This window comes from Trifolium pratense, linkage group LG6 (assembly GCF_020283565.1).
Source record: "Trifolium pratense cultivar HEN17-A07 linkage group LG6, ARS_RC_1.1, whole genome shotgun sequence".
Taxonomy (NCBI): Eukaryota; Viridiplantae; Streptophyta; class Magnoliopsida; order Fabales; family Fabaceae; genus Trifolium; species Trifolium pratense.
Genome location: NC_060064.1, coordinates 4,070,636 through 4,088,459, shown reverse-complemented (window position 1 = coordinate 4,088,459; position 17,824 = coordinate 4,070,636). Strand labels below are relative to the sequence as shown.

Below are 17,824 nucleotides of genomic sequence, written 5' to 3'. Positions count from 1 at the left end.
AAAATCATTACAGTAGGCGAGGAATTTAAAGTGTACACAAAAAAAAGTAGTTTAAATTTTTTAATTTACACCCTTTAAAGTATAAAAAAATAAAAAATTATACAAGCAAAGCAACGGGCATTATTGCTCCATTATCTGTGTGATTACATATTACAAAAATAACAAACCAAAGATGGAGAAATTATAGCAAAAATAATCACTCTTTACATTTTGAATAACATGTTTTACTTTCTACTCCCAGTTTTACGTTTCATGTCAATAGGAGCTGGACTTCTTCCTGTCCTATGTGAGACAACTTTCGATTGTTTGAACGAAGGTGAAGGACCGAGAGAAGAATGAACAGAACTCTTTCTGAAAAATTAGCAAAATGGTTATTAATATCCAATAAATAGTTAAATAAAGAAAAAGAAAATCTGAAATAGAAACATTTTATATTACCTCAATTCTGGACTTTTTGTTGCCTTTGAGACAGATCTCATAATAGTCTTTGATCCAATTCCATTAGTCAAACTGGTAAGTTTAGAATGATTAAATTGCCAAAGCAAATCAGGTTCTGAGGAATAATCACTGGTTGCAGCATCAATCTCATCCATGTTGTCATCTGAACCCATCATAATGCTACTAAACTGGTTACCTCCCATGAACATGTTATTATTATAAGACTGTTCTGAGTACATTTTGGAAGAATCTTGGAGATATGTCTGATAAAAGGATTCAGATAAGTTTCCATTGCTTTCTTGCCAACATTCCAAGAGGTTCTCAGTTTTGTTTGCATCTAGCTTGTTTACCATTACCTTATCAACCCACTCTCCAGAACCTGTTTCTTTGTCGTCCTCCCCATCATTTTGTGCAAGACTATTTACTGGGGGCCAGGGTGGTGAATTTGCTGATATCTCATCAAAGTCAATGCTTTGAGTTTTCTGCCTCATTATGATTTTACTCTGAAGCTGCAGGAAGAATAGTTTAACATGGAATAGCAGTAACCAAACAAATTTTGCTCTATGAAATTATATCTCACAATCTAATATCAAGTAAAATCTCTGCAATAGGACTTTATCTGAACATTTCATGCATAGCTTGACCCAAAAGTTTTCATTTTCTAATATTTGAAGTATTTGTTTCTAGACAATTTAGGGAGTTGAGTACACAAAAACTGTATCTTGAGGACCTCATTAAATCATCAGTAACCATGTGTTTGTTCCTATACTAAATATAAGGGATTACTATTTAGAAATTTGACATGCATACTTTACCAACATCAACATAAGAAAACCACAGGGAAATAAAACAAGCATACCTCTATATTGCCAACTTCAACCATTGGTCGTCGGCATCTAAGCTGATCACCAGTGTCTGCAACCCGCTGGTTTATTTGATAAGGGGATACCTCACTAGCCTTTATCCTATATTTTTCGGAGCTTCCGGAAAAAGAATGTTCTGATTCCCCTTCTTTTCTTCCCAGTGCTGCCTTAAGGCTGGCAATCTGAAACATGATTAAATAGTTAGACTTACATATAATTGAAGCGAAAAAATTATGAAGAATAACCAAAGAGGTTAGATTTGAAAATCAACCTGTTCTTTGAGCTCTTTAACATTTGCACCATCTTTGTTTACTCGAGCAGCACCAAGTTCAACTGTAGCAACTCTTTCTGCAAATTTTAAAGTACTAATTGTTTCTCCAATTGCATCACTTTCAGGACTTATGTGAACAAACATCAGTGTCTTAGCCTGTCCTCCTAAAATAAACCCACCAACATTATGAGAATTCTAAAGAATTGTATCACATCACACAGGAATCAAAAAGAACATATGTAGCGAACTAACTTCTTAAAACTTACCAAGTGAATCTTGGAGCAATTGTGTGAGTTTACTATTTCTATAAGGTACATGTGAGTTTTTCTGAGCAAGCGAAGCAATGACATCGCCCAAAGCTGATAGAGATTTGTTAATATGCTGTGCCTCTTTTAGTCTTTCTCCAGTGGCCTCAGACTTATCTACCCTTTCACTGCCTGCTAAGTCAACCAAATGCATGCATCCGCGGATGGTAGCTCCAGATGTCAAATCTCTTCCTTGAACATGAACAGTCAAGCAACTGCAAAATTGAAAATTTTAAGAAGACAACAGTTAACTTCTTTCCATGAAATACCATCACAAAAACACGAGAGGATAACAGGAAAATGAATAGAGTATACCTATGAGATCGGCTACTGCGGTCGTTAAGGGCTGTTGCTCCAACAACACGGTTCCTATGGCCAAGGTTCATTAGTTCAATAACATCAATAGTTGACGACACAGGAACAAGGCTTGCATCTGGCACACTGAGCCCTTTGTGAGAGCTACTACGAATTTCTAATGTATTAACAGTTAAGGAAAACATCATGATTAAAGGTTGTTTTCATTGTGAAAAGAACTTAACCAATATTTATTGAAAAGGTTTAAAGCCGCAGTGAATACTACTTATGTTTTAGTCATTTTCAAAGTTATACTAGACCTGGAGGTATTTATAATCTCTTTTCAAAAGAGAATCAAATAACTGATGAAAGGATATCTTTTGTTTGTTCCATCAGTGACCAATAGATCCCTGACTTGCTCATTATAAATCTCAATCATTTGAACATAAACATCATAGTGGAAAGTGTCCTTTCTTTGATCTGCTATAAAAAACAAATCGCTTAGAGCCCTGTAATTTACACCTTGGCTTTTCTCTGTGATCTCTTTTGGTCCAGTCTACATGTAAAAAACATAAATAAGAAAAAGGTCATTAAATAAAAGTATATTTTTTAAAGTTTCTAAATTTGTCACAGAAAATTTTTAGTGGACCTTACCATTGTGTAAGTTTTTCCTGATCCTGTTTGACCATATGCAAATATGCAAACATTATAACCATCAAGAACAGATCTAATAAGTGGCTGCATATCAAGGAAGACCTCCGCTGCAACATGAGATTAAATTTCAATCACACTAAAAATAATTTTGGAATATGAACCCAAAGTCCCAAACCAACCTTGGGTAGCAGATGGTCCAAAGACTTTGTTAAAGTTGAAGGATCGTTGTCCCTTCCCATTTCTTGAAGGAATACTAACTGTGAGAGTTCCATCTTCTATATTTTGCACTGCGCTCAATTGGTTTGGTTGTCCAGGAAAGAAGGGTCTTACTCGACAGTATACCCTAATACTTCCTAACAAACAAAATCATCCACCTTAAGTCAGTTATTGGATCAACGAAAACCTTACAAAGAATTGAATGGGAGTTGGGCCTAAAGCTACCAGCCAACCATAATCTTATTACCCTTTAGATCTTGGACTTCATTGTATAGTTTGCGATTTTCTTCAAGAACTCTATGATATCCCGAAGCCGCGTGAGCTAAGCCATGAATGTGCATTCCTGCAAAGAAAAATACCAGAAAAGTTATGTAAGATGCAGCATCTCATCCACCTGTCAGAACAGAAGACACCAAAACAAGGAGGAGAAGAAAAGCAAGAAGATGGTAGCATGAATTGATCACACATCCTTACCAAGATTGGAAAACTCGTCATGAAATTTCATTTGCATGAACTGCATCCCAGCTTTTGTGGTGTGAAGAGTGAGCTTTAGCTCCTACAAAATATGAAAAACGAAAATTATACTCGTACGGTGAAAATCTGCAACGAATAAAATGGCATTAATTATCTCAGATTCTATACTTGAATGTCTCTTTGCTGTTGGTCAAAGAGCATTTGCTGCTTCAGGTGTTGGCGTTGCAATTCCTCAGTAGCCACACAATTTTTATCAATGCGAACCTCTTTCTTAGCTACCATATGAATCTTGTTCTCCACCTAATCAATCATAAAATCAATGACTTAAAGAAATAAAGCATTTTCAAGCTTCATTGAGTTTCTGTAACATGTTAATAAAAGCCGATTCATGTTACCTTTTTATCTGCCACAACAACCTTCGACGCGGATCCATTCCTTTCAGAAACATTATCTCTTAAAGTTATTTTTGTCTGTAAGTTACATGATATTGAAGTAAACAAGAACCTCTTGTCATGAAAATAAATTTAAGCAAAGACAATTATTCTCTAAACTGGGGTAAACAGATGGAACATAAAATGACCGTCAATCCCCTAAAAACTAGTGACATTACTAGAAGGAGAAAAGTGCCATACCTGTTCACCTTGGCTTGCAATTCGATGTTCAAACTCCTCTACAACCTTATTCAAAACAGATTCAACCAACTGTTCCATGCAGAAGAAAATTATTACTTAAAAACAAGCAGTTTCAAAGACAAACTTAGGCCTAGATGGCATTAGTTTTTAGCTAATGGATTTTGTTCAATCAAAATAAGTTCTTCACTTACACACAAAAAAACAACATCTAATAAGATTATATGGAGAAGTTAAATGACAGAGTTTCTGAAAAAAGTGAGACGCGGAAGCTAATTCCAACTTGATTTGTAAAGTTATGATGAACTTGATTTTGATTAGTACATGAGATTTGAGTTTTGAAACAAGTAACATAACATGCATGTACTCTATAAGGTTTAACTTGATTATCAAAGTTGTGATGAAATGCAGTAGGTAATATGAAACACATAGAATAGAACCACGGAGAACCGTATATCCCCTTACCATTGGAATTTCTTCCGGGTTCTTATCTGAAAGAATAGAACGAACAAGCATACTCAAAGAATGGGAACCAGACTGCAAAAATAGAAATGTAAAAATTTCATTACTTATTCTTCCAGTTCAACAAGGCAAGTCCAGGGCAGGTATAATATCACAAAAAATCAAGCTTACCTACCATTTTATCAGACTCAAAATCAGAACTAAGAGTAGACAGAGTTTTTTCGTTGATCGATGAGGTCCTTGACAAGGAATTAGTAAATGGTTCCGAGTTTTTTCTCACAAAAGATTTTGAAGAAATAGTAGGTTTGAGATTTCCACCAAATTTCCACACACCATTTGCCCCATTCTGTTTCCATTCACCGTAGGATTTAAGGGCCAAGATGCAGTTCACAATCCTGGATGATTTTCCTCCCTAAAAATTCAGCAGCATAGTACATCATTAAAGTTTGCACATATGAAATGCCAAAAGTACATCTGGTGTTATTAACAACTGAATTTGAGGTGATACATATTAGTAATTAACAATTGAATTTCATAGTAATAAGTATCCAATAATTGATAATTACATACTTGTTCCAGATCAGATGCCTCAAAGGTAGGAATTCCAATTTCTTGTACAGCCACCAGAAAATTTCTCACATTTTCAAAATATTGATATGCTGATAATGGTGCTCCATCAGGGATCATTGCAGAATCAACAGGACTCTCCACAACCTAAAAAGAAAAAAAAAATACAATACAACATAAATTATTATTTTTTGGTCTTAACCCTCTAGTTCTTAAGGAAAAGTGACTCTAGTAATTCAAAGTTCGACCAGGAGGTAAGTAAAGTTTGACCAATAATTGTTCCTTGTCGGGGATCAAAACTAAGGTTCTCCCGATCAATTCTTAACTAAAGTTCATTGATCACTTGATCCCAACCCAACCACGTAGTTCAATTTAATGTAAAATGTAAAGAAACAATAGTAAATGAAATAGAAGTAGGATCTAATCTAGGTAGGTAGATTGACCTTAGGAACAGCTCCAGATTGAACCTTATTAATAACATTACATAAGATAATTCCACTTCTCAAACCAAGCCTAAACTCTTCCTCCGATGGCTCTGCCGGTAAATCTTTAGCTGCAACAACTCCAGCCATTTTTCTTAACCACCCTGCTGCTTCATATCTTCTAGATGCTGCATATCAAATCAAACATTTCATAATTTCTGGATAAATAAATTATACAAAATCCACATAACTGCAATGCAAATAAACAGATACATTAATATTACTATTATTGATTAACATAAATTAGAAAACATAATTATGATGAGAAAATACCAGCTTGTTGTGCTATCCTGGAATCTAAATCAAGATGTTTGAGGCGATGACCGTGTTGTTGAAGGACATCTTCAACAACAGATGCAACTGAAAATGACAAGGATGATGATGCCTCTGATGCCATGACTCAAAATGTTATCAACAATGTAGAGTCTCATTCATGTGGTGAAGAAGAATTGGATGAGAAAAGTGGAATTGCAGAAAGAGAGAGGAAAGAATCTGAGGTGAGGGAAAGAGAGAAAAGAAAGAAAATGGAAAGTGGAATTGCGTGAGTTTCAGATATTATTATTATTATGGTTGGTTGGTTGGTTGATGTTGTTGAGATTTTTTCTTTCCTTTGTTTGTTGTTACTAAATTTCTCTCAATACAGAGATACAGAGTAAGTGATTATACTCTTTCACTACTATAAGCACACACAACATGCTCTTTTTCTTTCTCTCTCTCTCAGTATTAAAAAATGGGTTTATACTCTGAGTGTGAGAGAGTCTTAGTCACAGTTAGGTTTCTTTTTTCAGTCACAGACTCAAACCCGAACCTAGCTCCATACCTCTCTCTACCACTTTTCAAACCTTCAATTTGCTTCCTAAGCTAACGCTTACTGTAATTACTGCCTACAATTCAAATTTAATTGGATCACCTCAACTGAATTTACATATATCAATATCTAGTAGTCTAGTACTAACCATTAACATATTAACATTATATCCCTCTGTCATGTGAATTTAGCTCCGTCGATAGAAACATCGTATTTTTTATATGTAGAGTCGGTGTTCGAATCTCAGATACTTCACTTATTCACCTATTAAAAGTGAAATTCTAGCCACTAGATTACCTGACAAAAAAAAAAACATTTAATCACTTCATTTAGTGACACTCACATAAAATATATATTATTTACTTATTTTAAAAATATACATTATTTAATTATTTTTTCTTTTTACCATTTATTTAACACGTGAGTGCGACTAAATCTTTGTGACCACACAAGACTTTTTCATGTGTGAATTTCTTTCTGAAACCCTAAGATAATGTCTTTTGGCTTGCTCTAAAGTCCTTATCTGTTAAGTTAGTTACTATGGAGCTAGCGAGATATTCTTACATGGTCGAGAGACCAAGAAATCTCATTTGGTCACACACTCAAAACACAATAAATCATATAATTATTTAAGAAAATATATTATTTAATTACATTTACTTCTTCTTGTGTGTGACTAAGAAAGAATTTGGGTCATATAAGAATATTTCTAAGCTAGCAGTCATGAACAAAATGATAAAATACTACCAACTAGCCAACCATAGGCAGTTAACAATTCTGATTTGATCTTAACTCTTAAGACATTATTATTGTCACGAATTATGTTTCTACTGTTCCATTGAGACTCATGAAGCCCATCCACTTATGAACAACCGCTTGGTCACATGAAAAGCTTGCTTGACTTGTCATTGTTACTTCTTGCATATAATTTTCTTCTATTTTATTCCAAGTTTCTAGCTTAATTAAGGATCATAAAATAAGGAAGATACGAATACGAATGTTGCAAGTACGTAAACAATTATTTAAAATTAAGGATTTATGATATTTTATTGTACACCGTTTTATTTTGATTAGTCTATGAATCACATCATCCCGTAAAGTAACGTTCAAGAAAATTCAAATAGGTGGTTCGGAACCGAATCAGTTTAGGTTCGGGAAGGCCCACGGGAGCGTACTTAAATGTGTGAAAGAAAAGAAAATGATCCGACGGCCAATCCAAGTGGACTGAAGAATGGTATTCCTCCACGTGGCATGCCTTTAGCTACAGTCAATAATCCAATACGTCAATCTAACAATCACTATCAGCCATGTAAGAATGTTGGTAGGCATGTCCCTTATCTTATCTTAATCTCAATTATTTTTAAAAAAATATCAAACAAAAAATAAATAAAATAAAATGTTATTAAAACTGCAATGCATCTTATTATGATTTTGATAAAATTAAACGTTCTATATTATTATTAATTAATGTGTTAAATATCAAATTCTTTAAAATAATTTTTATTTAACCAATATTTTAAAATATTTATTGGTTTTACCATAAATTAACAAGAATTTAATTGATATATGTTGACAAGAATCTAATTTAAAAGTCTAAAAATGATGAGTTGTGATTAGTTGACGGTGTAAACTTTTTCACTCACCGTACAAGAAAACTATCCTCAATTAGCACTCACAAACCATTTTTTTTGTCAGACAACCTAGTGGCTAAAAATTCTACCCTTAATATAGATAAATAGAGTTGTTTGAGAAAATCAAAGTTTGATTCCTAAGATAATTTTTTATTAGATTTTACTTACTTCATAATCGAACTCTAGATTATCAGAGCTCTACTTCACGGTTGAAATTCAGAGTATCGGGATCATTTCTCTTGGAAAAAAAATAATACACTAGTTTTTCCAAAAAAAGAAAGAAAAAAAACACTAGTATTATTATTATTAGTTGGCAATCCATAAAATACATTAGCAACTAGCAAGTAATGAAATTGCTACGTTTCTTTTGTATTTGATTAATATTATACATGGCATGGGGACCATAGTTGGTGGTAATTGCTAAAGTTAACCATTAATTTTAAATTATTATTTGAATATACAAACTAATTTAAGACAGCTTATAATTAGTTATTATTGAAAGGTTAATTAAAGTTAGGTGTTATTGCTTTTTTCTTTATGAGTTTCACATGTTGAGGGAGCCCAGCTTGAATATATGATTATATTCATGAAGCCTCTTTGTGAGGTTAACATCACTTTCCAGTCTACAAATTATATGCGGATTAATTCATTAAGGTGGCCAGCCACATCATACTATGGAAGCACATGCACTTCATTATGTAATGCATACCCTTCTCCCCCCAAAATTCAATCATATTTTCTATATAAATAATATGTATCCCTTTTTCTATAATCATTTCCATCAACAAATTGTATCAATATACAAGAATTCAATATAAAGGTGGGGAAAGCTCGAGTCAAATATTTGTATATTTTACCTTATAAAGATTAATATTGAGATATTTGAAAAGTGAAAACATATACATGATGTACATCCTTAGGTTAGCATAAGACTATGACAACTTATTTGACATGGTTGAAAAGAAGACAAACATAAATGTTAATGTCTACATTATTACAATTGGATTTTAGTTTTTTTTTTTGTATCATACAATTTGGCTAGTTTAAAGTGGGAGAAAACTCTGAATTTGAATGTCATGACAAGACAAATTGCTCATTATAACGAAGATTTATGATCCCATGATCACACATAAAAAAACAAAGACTTACATGGTGAAATGAAATCACAACCTCTCACGAGTGTCAGGTAGAAAATTTGATTTTGTAAAATTGACTCCAATTAAAATTGTTTGGCAATTTAGCATAGAATTTTGTAGAAACGCGTTCTATTGCTAGACATAAACCTTGCTGCTGTTGAACGTTTTGTTTGGTACTGGAAGTCACACTCAAGATTTTGACAGCATAACTCTCCTAAAGTGAAGTTTACTGATAAACTGACACACCATATTCACATGCAACAGATACTTATGACTTCTAATCCTATCCTTAGGACCTGGGCACTATTCATTATACTCGTCACAAAAAAAATCTCTAGCAGTAGCACACCCTCAGTTTGCTATTGAATATCCAAAACACAGTATTTCCAGGGTACATGTACTAGTACTAGAACAAATGGGGAGCATGTCTCATTTTCTATTAATTAGATTTTTTTTGCCATGTATCCCAAAAAAAAAAAAATTATCACAATGTCCTAGTTTACTATTTAATTATTGCAATGTCCTAGTTTAGCCAAAGGTTATTGTGCCCCTGCAAACACTGCATGTGACGACACTGCCATGTCCACCACTACAGTGCAAGCATTAATGGTGACGGTGTCAGCATCGCCACTTGCACTGCAGTGGTGGACAGGGCAGTGTCGCCACATGTAGTGTGTGCAGGGTCACAACAGTCTTTAGTTAAAGTAGGACATTGCAAGAATATAGGAAACCAGGAAATTGTGGTAATACATTTTGTTTTGTAGGGATATACGACAAAAAAATATCACATAGAGAACTACATATAGATAGTATTATTAGTAGATGAAAAGAAACATATTACAGATCCAGATTATGTGCAGTCACTGATTGCATGCAGTCGTGCAGTCATGGATTCCTGACTGTCCAATCTTGATCAGACCGTCCATAATAAAGGAATATTCTAATTTTATATAATGTGAAATTTCCGTCATAAAATTATAGATCAGACGGTCAGGAAGCAGTGACTGCACGACTGCATGCAATTAGTGACTGCACAAAATCCATATCCATTCTTTACATCTTTTTACCATATTACCATATCAAAATGACTTGACCCGTGAACCAAGATTATTTTGATGTGATAAGTATTCTAACTCTGAATCTAAATTCCAGGATGCTAGGTGTAAGAGATGTGAAGCAGCAATAGTTGTAGAGTTTAAGATAGGATTATAAAGCAGTTTGCAAATAAAATAAATGACATCCTCATAGTCTCGTACAACTATCATCTTTTTCGTCATTATCAAATCTATAATTATATCCCTCTGTCTCCCTACAAAGTACAGACACAATGACCTTGCAGAAGTTTGACCAGGGAAACCAGTTTCAATTGTTGTTGAAATGATGTGTTGCTCTACCTTAAAATAACTAAATATATAAAGAATGGTATATGCATTGCCAGGAGAGTGATTTTAATCAGCTGGACTTGCTAATGTTTTAGATCTACTGTTATAGATGAAAGATGACCATGACCATCTTTGTGATCAATCATATCACAAAATATGAGGCTGTGGATCAGAAGGAAAATGTGAAACAAGAAATCGGTGTATCATTTCAAAGCTGGTGAATGTGATTACGGCAGCTGGTGTTGTCCTTAAAAGGTTGGTGGCACATCCTCGGTAAAAACCAGGTACACCTTCTTGGTGAAAAACCTTTCTAATACAGTCAATCATACCAGAGTATCGTTTCTCTGAGTGATGCCCTTGTTCTTGTAATCTGGAACGTACAACCTGCAAACAACAGCCAAAATGTGTTACTTTCTAATATTTGTCAGCCCAAAGAATGATAAAATAAGTAATATTGAATTCAAAAATCCTGGCTCAATTCTCAGGGATATGCTCTCTAAGTTGACAGTGAAAGAGGAAAGGAAAGGATGAAAAAAGTGTATGCTCAAAATTGTTTTGTCGAGAAAAAAATGGATGTTAAACACTATATAAGTGAGACGACTCATATGCCTAATGTCTCTATGTTTTGTGGGTTAAGATGTGGTGCACACTTTACTATGTGATTGCTCAAGACCCAATGTAATGATCCACAAGTCCCCCTCATGGTCCAATAGTAGTATTAGAGTTGATGGTAACTAAAGGGACCGACTCCTTGTGTCAAAAGTCTTCTTGACAATGGTGGTCAGCGGAGCTTCTAACTCACTTGACACACCAATCTCTGCCTCATTAGATGGAAAAGTGAGTGTTGAACAATATATAAGTGAGATGATTCATATACCTAATGTCTTAAGATTTTGGGTGGAGATGCAATGTCCAACGCAATGTGATAATCTCCCACTCCCAGACTCCCCTCATAACCCAACAAAAATATTCAAGAAAAAGCTAATTGCAAAAAAGAAAGTATTATTCTTGGAATGTTTAAAGACTATTTCATAGACGTTGAAGAAGGATTGTAAATTATTTTTCCATCAAATGATTGGTAACTATTTCATTCGCAAGACCAGGCATCTAGAAGTATGCTTTACCTACGATTGTGCAAAAATATCTTGAACTAAAAAGTGTTATTCAGCTCATTGCAAAAAAAAAAAAAAAAGTGTTATTCAGCAACATACCTCGTGTGGATATGTCAATGTGGATGCAAAAAGTTTGGATACTGATGAAGCAATAGCAACATCACGTGCACCAAGTTTATCTACTGCCGCGTCATCTAATACAAAATAGTGATCAAACTAAGTAACAGCCAAAATTTCCAAGAGTTCACATAGAATGAGAACAGGCGTGAAATTACCTTGATTTGCTAAATAAAATTTTATTGTTTCATACATCGGGAATTGAATGGCAACATGACTGATACCAGCTAGAGCAGGTACAAGGCCACTGTTTATGGTAAAGAATATACAAATGTCAATAAAGTGTTTACTATTAATTATGATGGCATGTCCATTGACCATCCTGTTGCATTCATGATTGAAGAACACCAACCTGTACAGCCCCCGTATGCCCTCCTCATGTGCAATTCTACTCAATGCAGATAATGTGCTCTTATATGGCACCACACCAGGTCTCATTCCCTGAGTCTGCATAAAAAAGGCAGCAAACTTATGATGCAGAATATGCACATGCATTGATTATAATCAAGAAAAGAAAAACTCTGTAGTTCTATTGTTTATCTAGGATTTCAATACATAATAATACATGTAAGATGGAGTTTATCGATACTATTATTATGAGGTATATTGTATAGTTATCACTCCAATGTACCTAAACCGTTGTTCCTGATAATAAATAAATAAATATGATTTGGTCAAGACAAAGAAAACTAGCTGTTTTATGTGCTCTATCTTTTTACCACATAATTCTAGAAACTGCATGCCTTACCACATAACTCTAGAAACTGCATGCCAGAATGAAAAGGAAAACTGTAAAGTATTGAATTTCATGACACTAACGTAAATGAGACAGTGAAAGAGCATTTTACACTCCAATAATGTACTACTCCCTCAGTCCCTTTTAATAAGTGATGTTTGTAGTTTTCACATATACTATTAAGAAAAGAGGGCGGTGTATTTAGTGTCTAGTTTATGTATAGATGTACCTAAAATATCCTTTTGTATATGTATATAATTAACTTTGGCTTTTCATAATCCAAGACACTTAATGGTATTAATTAGAGGTTTATTTAGAAAAAAGTAATAAATGTATCTAGTAATTGAAAAGAAACGTATATTTAAGGACAATTTTTTTCCTCAAAAGGTGGCTTATAAAAATAAACGGTGGGAGTAATTTCATATTTATATACCACAAAGAGTACAAGTAGCTCATGCATTACGCCAATTATGTGAGAATGGCTGCTAAGATAATCAAATAATTAGAACATTCAACATGAATTGAAAAAACGCACTTGAAGTCTAGTCTTGACAACCCAAAGCGGATTTGTAAACAAGGTAGTTGAAGCTCCAGCACCAGCAGCAGCTACCATATTAGCTCCAACGGAAAGGTGATGGCTTTCATCTGCATATATATCATAGTTATTGTAATTTGTACATCTCTGCAACTCGGTAAAACCTAAGAAGCCCGCAGATAGTACGACACAAATACAGGGACACAAGAAATTTTGAAAAAACAAGATACAATATGGCCAAGAGGCATTTGTCGATATATGATTGTGTGTAACATAAATGCACAATGTTTGTTAAGAGGCAATCACATTATAAGGATCACAGTTTATTAAAATAAAAGATACTTAGTGTTTATGTGTGTGTTTTGTGTAACATAAATCAATAATCATTTGTCAATATATGATGAGCACGATTTTCTGGAAAAATAAACAACTTAAGTAGGCATAGTCACTCTTAAAATTTTGCCTAACCCCTACGAAACTGGCATTTAAGATGAAGGGTGTCTCCCACTTATAAACTCATTTTCATATATCATCCAATGTGGGACACTTCTAAAAGTGACATATATTTTCATGACATATTTTCATGTCATGAAATGTGTCACAAAAAAATGAAGTGTCTTTAGCTAGTAAAACACAGAAAATGTATGGTATCCAAATGCCAATTCTGTTTTTAGTTGGTCAGATGTATTAAATATGTATTTGAGAAGTATTGGGGGCAATATTTTTAAAAAGAATAAAAAAAAAATAGTAGGTACTTAAGGTATTTGAGAAGTATGGACACCAATGCTTATCCATTTTTGAAGTATCTAGGGGCTTGATAGGCTAAAACAAAGCAAGTTGGCAGCTCCAAAAATAGAAATCAATAAGTAGACTATTTACATCACAAAAAGAATAACCTCAGCAACCCCCCCCTTATTTAGTTCAATTCAATGTGAAAGTAACCAGCAATGGACTAACCATCAGAATGAAGAAGGCTTTTGAACTGCTCATACATAGTAAAATAAACCTGCAAGGTTACAGTACATTTAGAACACTTAATTATAACATAAGATATAATCATATAAGTGATACGCTTTCGAAAAAGCATGTAGACAGACTAGATATTGATTAGGCAACAAGAAGAAGAAAAAGGCGCAAGCTTATAGATCAAAGGACTATACTTGATTAGCCATAAAAATACTATTAAGCCTCATCATAATACTGACAGCTCTGCTGTGACTTACGTTACAACTATCAAGAATTACTGGGGTCAGCAGGTGGTTTACTAGTTTTGCTTTGGTTAGTCTGGAGGTCTTTTAGCAATTTCAATTGGTGCCTTAAGTCCAATACTTAGTATTCTCCATGCATCTGCTACATGTGTAAGATTTTCCATAATTTATTTGACTTAAATGGTTTGTCCACTTTGTTTCTTAGTATCCGGTTATATTAACTTTAACTTGTGTCTTGAGCAATTGGTCCCCAAGCTCTAACTAGTCCTATTTAAACTACATCCACAACTATTGAAATTTCCATTATTATAAGCCAACATATCAGTTGGCTTATAAAAACTTATTGGAGATTTTTTCTTGTTTTCTACTAGTATCTTTGTATCTTCATTTCCCTTTTTAATAAAAAAACTAGCACACTCGTTGTATTTATCAACTTCACTGCAGAGCATAGTCTACATTTATTAACAACTTAGATTCATGAAACAAAATGATAGGGTAATTGAAGATGTCAACAATAGGAATCAAATCGGGTGGATAAAGCAGAAGAAGAAATCAAGTGTAATTTGTGATAGAAAAATAACAGTCAATAATTCAAGATATAAGAAAAAATTTACCGCACAACTATAAGACCTGCAATGTCCTCGTCCTGCTGAATAGAATGTTGGGTGATGGTGATAAAGAGCTAACAAAAAACTAAGCTTAATGTTGCAAAGATAAAAATGTTGAGGCGAATGGGTGGTCCTCGGTCATATAAGTTAAGATAGGAGAGAGAAAGAAAGCATTCAAAAGATACTTGAAGGTAGCTCCCATTGTAGAAAATATGATAGTCTAATTTTTAAGTAATTTGAACATGTGCGAAGAAAACTCAAGGAAGCACCAGTAAATAAGATAGACAAGATGGAAGGTGATCCAATAATTAGCAACAAGGTGACGAAAAGTTATGGCTTGTGACAGGTCATTATGGCATTATCTAATTTACACAGCTGATCCGATTTAGTGGGAAAAAACTTTGGTTATTGTTGTATAATGTAGTAAAGCCCAATCAGATAATTTAGTCACTTCAAACCAGACTCAAAATATAAAAGGCTAGCTGGATTTACACTGGGAAAAAAAATCTTTGTCAAGAAATCATAAAACACTCAAAATTTCTGCTCAGCGAGGAAGTTGCGCATAAATGACTTCATACCCTGCCATTTCAGAGCAACAACATGACACGTGGACTCTAAAGTATGTAGTGCGTTAGAAGATGAACTCTTGGTTCATTTAGTTATTCTTTAGAATATTTTAAATCTAGATTTTCATTTCTTAATTCTGAATCGTACAACATGGAGTTCTATCTATAGGTAGCTGGAGTTCTAACAAACTGTAACAACCTATAACTATCTTGATCAGTTAGTTGCAGGGCACATGACAGACTATGTGTGACTACTGCACTTATGGTGTACATGAAGTATCTCGAAACAAATATCTATAACAAAGCAGTTTCGCAAATGTCATCCTTTCCCAAGAGTGAGGTAGGCTTTACTAGTTATTAGATTTCGATATATTTCATTGGCAATTTGAGGCTAGAATTGACAAGGTTACAAATATTAGACAGGAACCTAATAAATTTGTCGGTATTCTATTTGCCGTATACTTCATTAAGAATATAATCAACGTGAAGTCGCAAATAAAACATTGATGAGGAGAGCAAAGGACTCACCGCCCAATTTGGAAGCAAAGCTAACACAGTGGGAGCTAGTCCACGGTACATGCCACGTAACCCCTCCTTGTGAAATATTTGTTGCAAACTAGCGAATATTACACTGCCTGACAACAAAAGCACCCAATCACCAAAATTTCAGTATCCAGTTTCAGTTGACCAACTATCAACTAACTTTCATAATATTGTTATATCCTTCATGTTATAATACTAAAAAAGCTCATATCTGAAGTAGACTATTTAATTAAATTCTCAAAGTAAAATACTGAACAGTGAGTATTTAGAATTATCTACATGGCAACTCTTCATTAGGTAGGCTCAATTGGATTGACTTATTTGAGCTTATTTACTGGCATAAGAACTTCTAAAAACAACTTATGAAATGCCCATAAGCTCTTTTCAGCTTATTTTCATAAGCTCTTCAGGGTAACTAACTTATGAAAACAGCTTATAACTAAAATGAAAACAATTTGACTTCATTATATCTTTTGTTTTAGAAATAGCTTATCCATAATCACTTATGCTATAAGTGATTAAAAGAGTTGGTTATCCAATTCCAACCATTGTATCCTCCTATAAGAAGTAAAAAAAAACATACCTTTAACAGATCCATTAGCGAGCTGAGGCACACCATGAACCTGAAATCGAGTTTTGATAACATCTAAAGGACACACAAACGTAGCAGCAATAACTCCTGAATCAAATTAAACAGAAATGAATGAATGAATTAATTAATTAATTAATTAATTAACAATGAATTGAAAAATTGAAGCAGCTAAAAAGGAATACCTGCAGATGCACCAGAGGCAGCATTGAAAAGGAGACACTTGGGGTTGATATTAGTGGCGGCGGAATGGGGATCGGAAGAAGGCATGGTTTGTGAAATTGATGGAAACAGAATTGAGGAAGGTGATGAAAAAAGTGTCCTCTTTGGAGAGGGGTATGGTGGAGGAGCAGGAGGGTCGCATGGCCTGAGACTTGGGGGTAAGAGATGGAGAGACAGAGTCTCGTTTCAATTTGAATTTGAATTTGAATTTGAGATTTGAGGATGAAATTGAAATTGAAATTAGGGTTCTTCTAAGAATTTCAACGCTGGAGTCAAAATTGACACCTCACAAACAACCATTCCGTTTCGTTTCTTTCCTCTGATTCTCCGTCTGTCACACCAAACCACAAATATGAGGAAAATATCGTTACTCCTATCTTTCTCCCTCCTCATTCATTACTATTAAGTAACTTTAATCTTTGTTTATCATTATCGTTTTTTAATTAAGTTTCATTTTAATTGAGGACGAGAATTTTTATCATTTAATTAAAGTGAGAAGATTTTTTAACTCTCTGTACCTTTGAGTTGAGATACATGTTATCCCGTTTGTATTGACTTTTGCAAAACAAACCATTTACCTTTAGTTAGACTTTATGTTTAGGTTGATGGTAACATGAAACTCAAAAATGGAAAAATTATATTGAAAAAAAAAAACAGGAAATTCACTTAAATTAAACTCATATAATTGTGAAATCCCGGATTCAAACTCGGGTCACGATGTCCGATCTAATAATTTTGATATTTTTTGCCAGTTAAACTAGGACTTATGGACGTAATATCTTGACTTTTATAAAGTTGAATAGAGTAATATTTTGTTTTACCTTTTTTAATTTAACAAGAAGATGTGTTTATTAGTTTTTTATAATCCATCATAATAGGATCTTTGACTCTTGATAGACTAATGTATTCTTGTAGCTTAAGTCATTTGAACTTACTCTACGACTAATTCTCAAATTCACAACATTAAATTCGTTTT

General features: G+C 33.8%; 2 protein-coding genes across 2 annotated transcripts; both read right to left on the bottom strand.

Annotated features, from left to right (window-relative positions):
- Window positions 1–47: 47 nt before the first annotated feature.
- Window positions 48–6,373, bottom strand: LOC123891147 (kinesin-like protein KIN-14I). Its single transcript, XM_045940986.1, has 19 exons — window positions 5,929–6,373; window positions 5,617–5,783; window positions 5,177–5,320; window positions 4,782–5,018; window positions 4,610–4,681; window positions 4,148–4,216; window positions 3,911–3,985; window positions 3,684–3,815; window positions 3,516–3,597; window positions 3,289–3,384; window positions 3,005–3,178; window positions 2,826–2,932; window positions 2,549–2,727; window positions 2,193–2,354; window positions 1,839–2,092; window positions 1,573–1,736; window positions 1,298–1,483; window positions 439–947; window positions 48–351 (listed from the first exon to the last, which is right to left on the bottom strand). The coding sequence occupies exons 1-19, from the start codon at window positions 6,050–6,052 to the stop codon at window positions 225–227; spliced, it is 3,060 nt and encodes a 1,019-aa protein (XP_045796942.1). The 5' UTR covers window positions 6,053–6,373; the 3' UTR covers window positions 48–224.
- A 4,060-nt stretch (window positions 6,374–10,433) lies between these two features.
- Window positions 10,434–17,430, bottom strand: LOC123891144 (nicotinamide adenine dinucleotide transporter 1, chloroplastic-like). The gene is made up of 9 exons (XM_045940966.1): window positions 16,812–17,430; window positions 16,621–16,716; window positions 16,023–16,129; window positions 14,070–14,118; window positions 13,113–13,222; window positions 12,194–12,288; window positions 12,000–12,088; window positions 11,824–11,918; window positions 10,434–10,996 (listed from the first exon to the last, which is right to left on the bottom strand). The coding sequence occupies exons 1-9, from the start codon at window positions 16,894–16,896 to the stop codon at window positions 10,760–10,762; spliced, it is 963 nt and encodes a 320-aa protein (XP_045796922.1). The 5' UTR covers window positions 16,897–17,430; the 3' UTR covers window positions 10,434–10,759.
- Window positions 17,431–17,824: the final 394 nt, after the last annotated feature.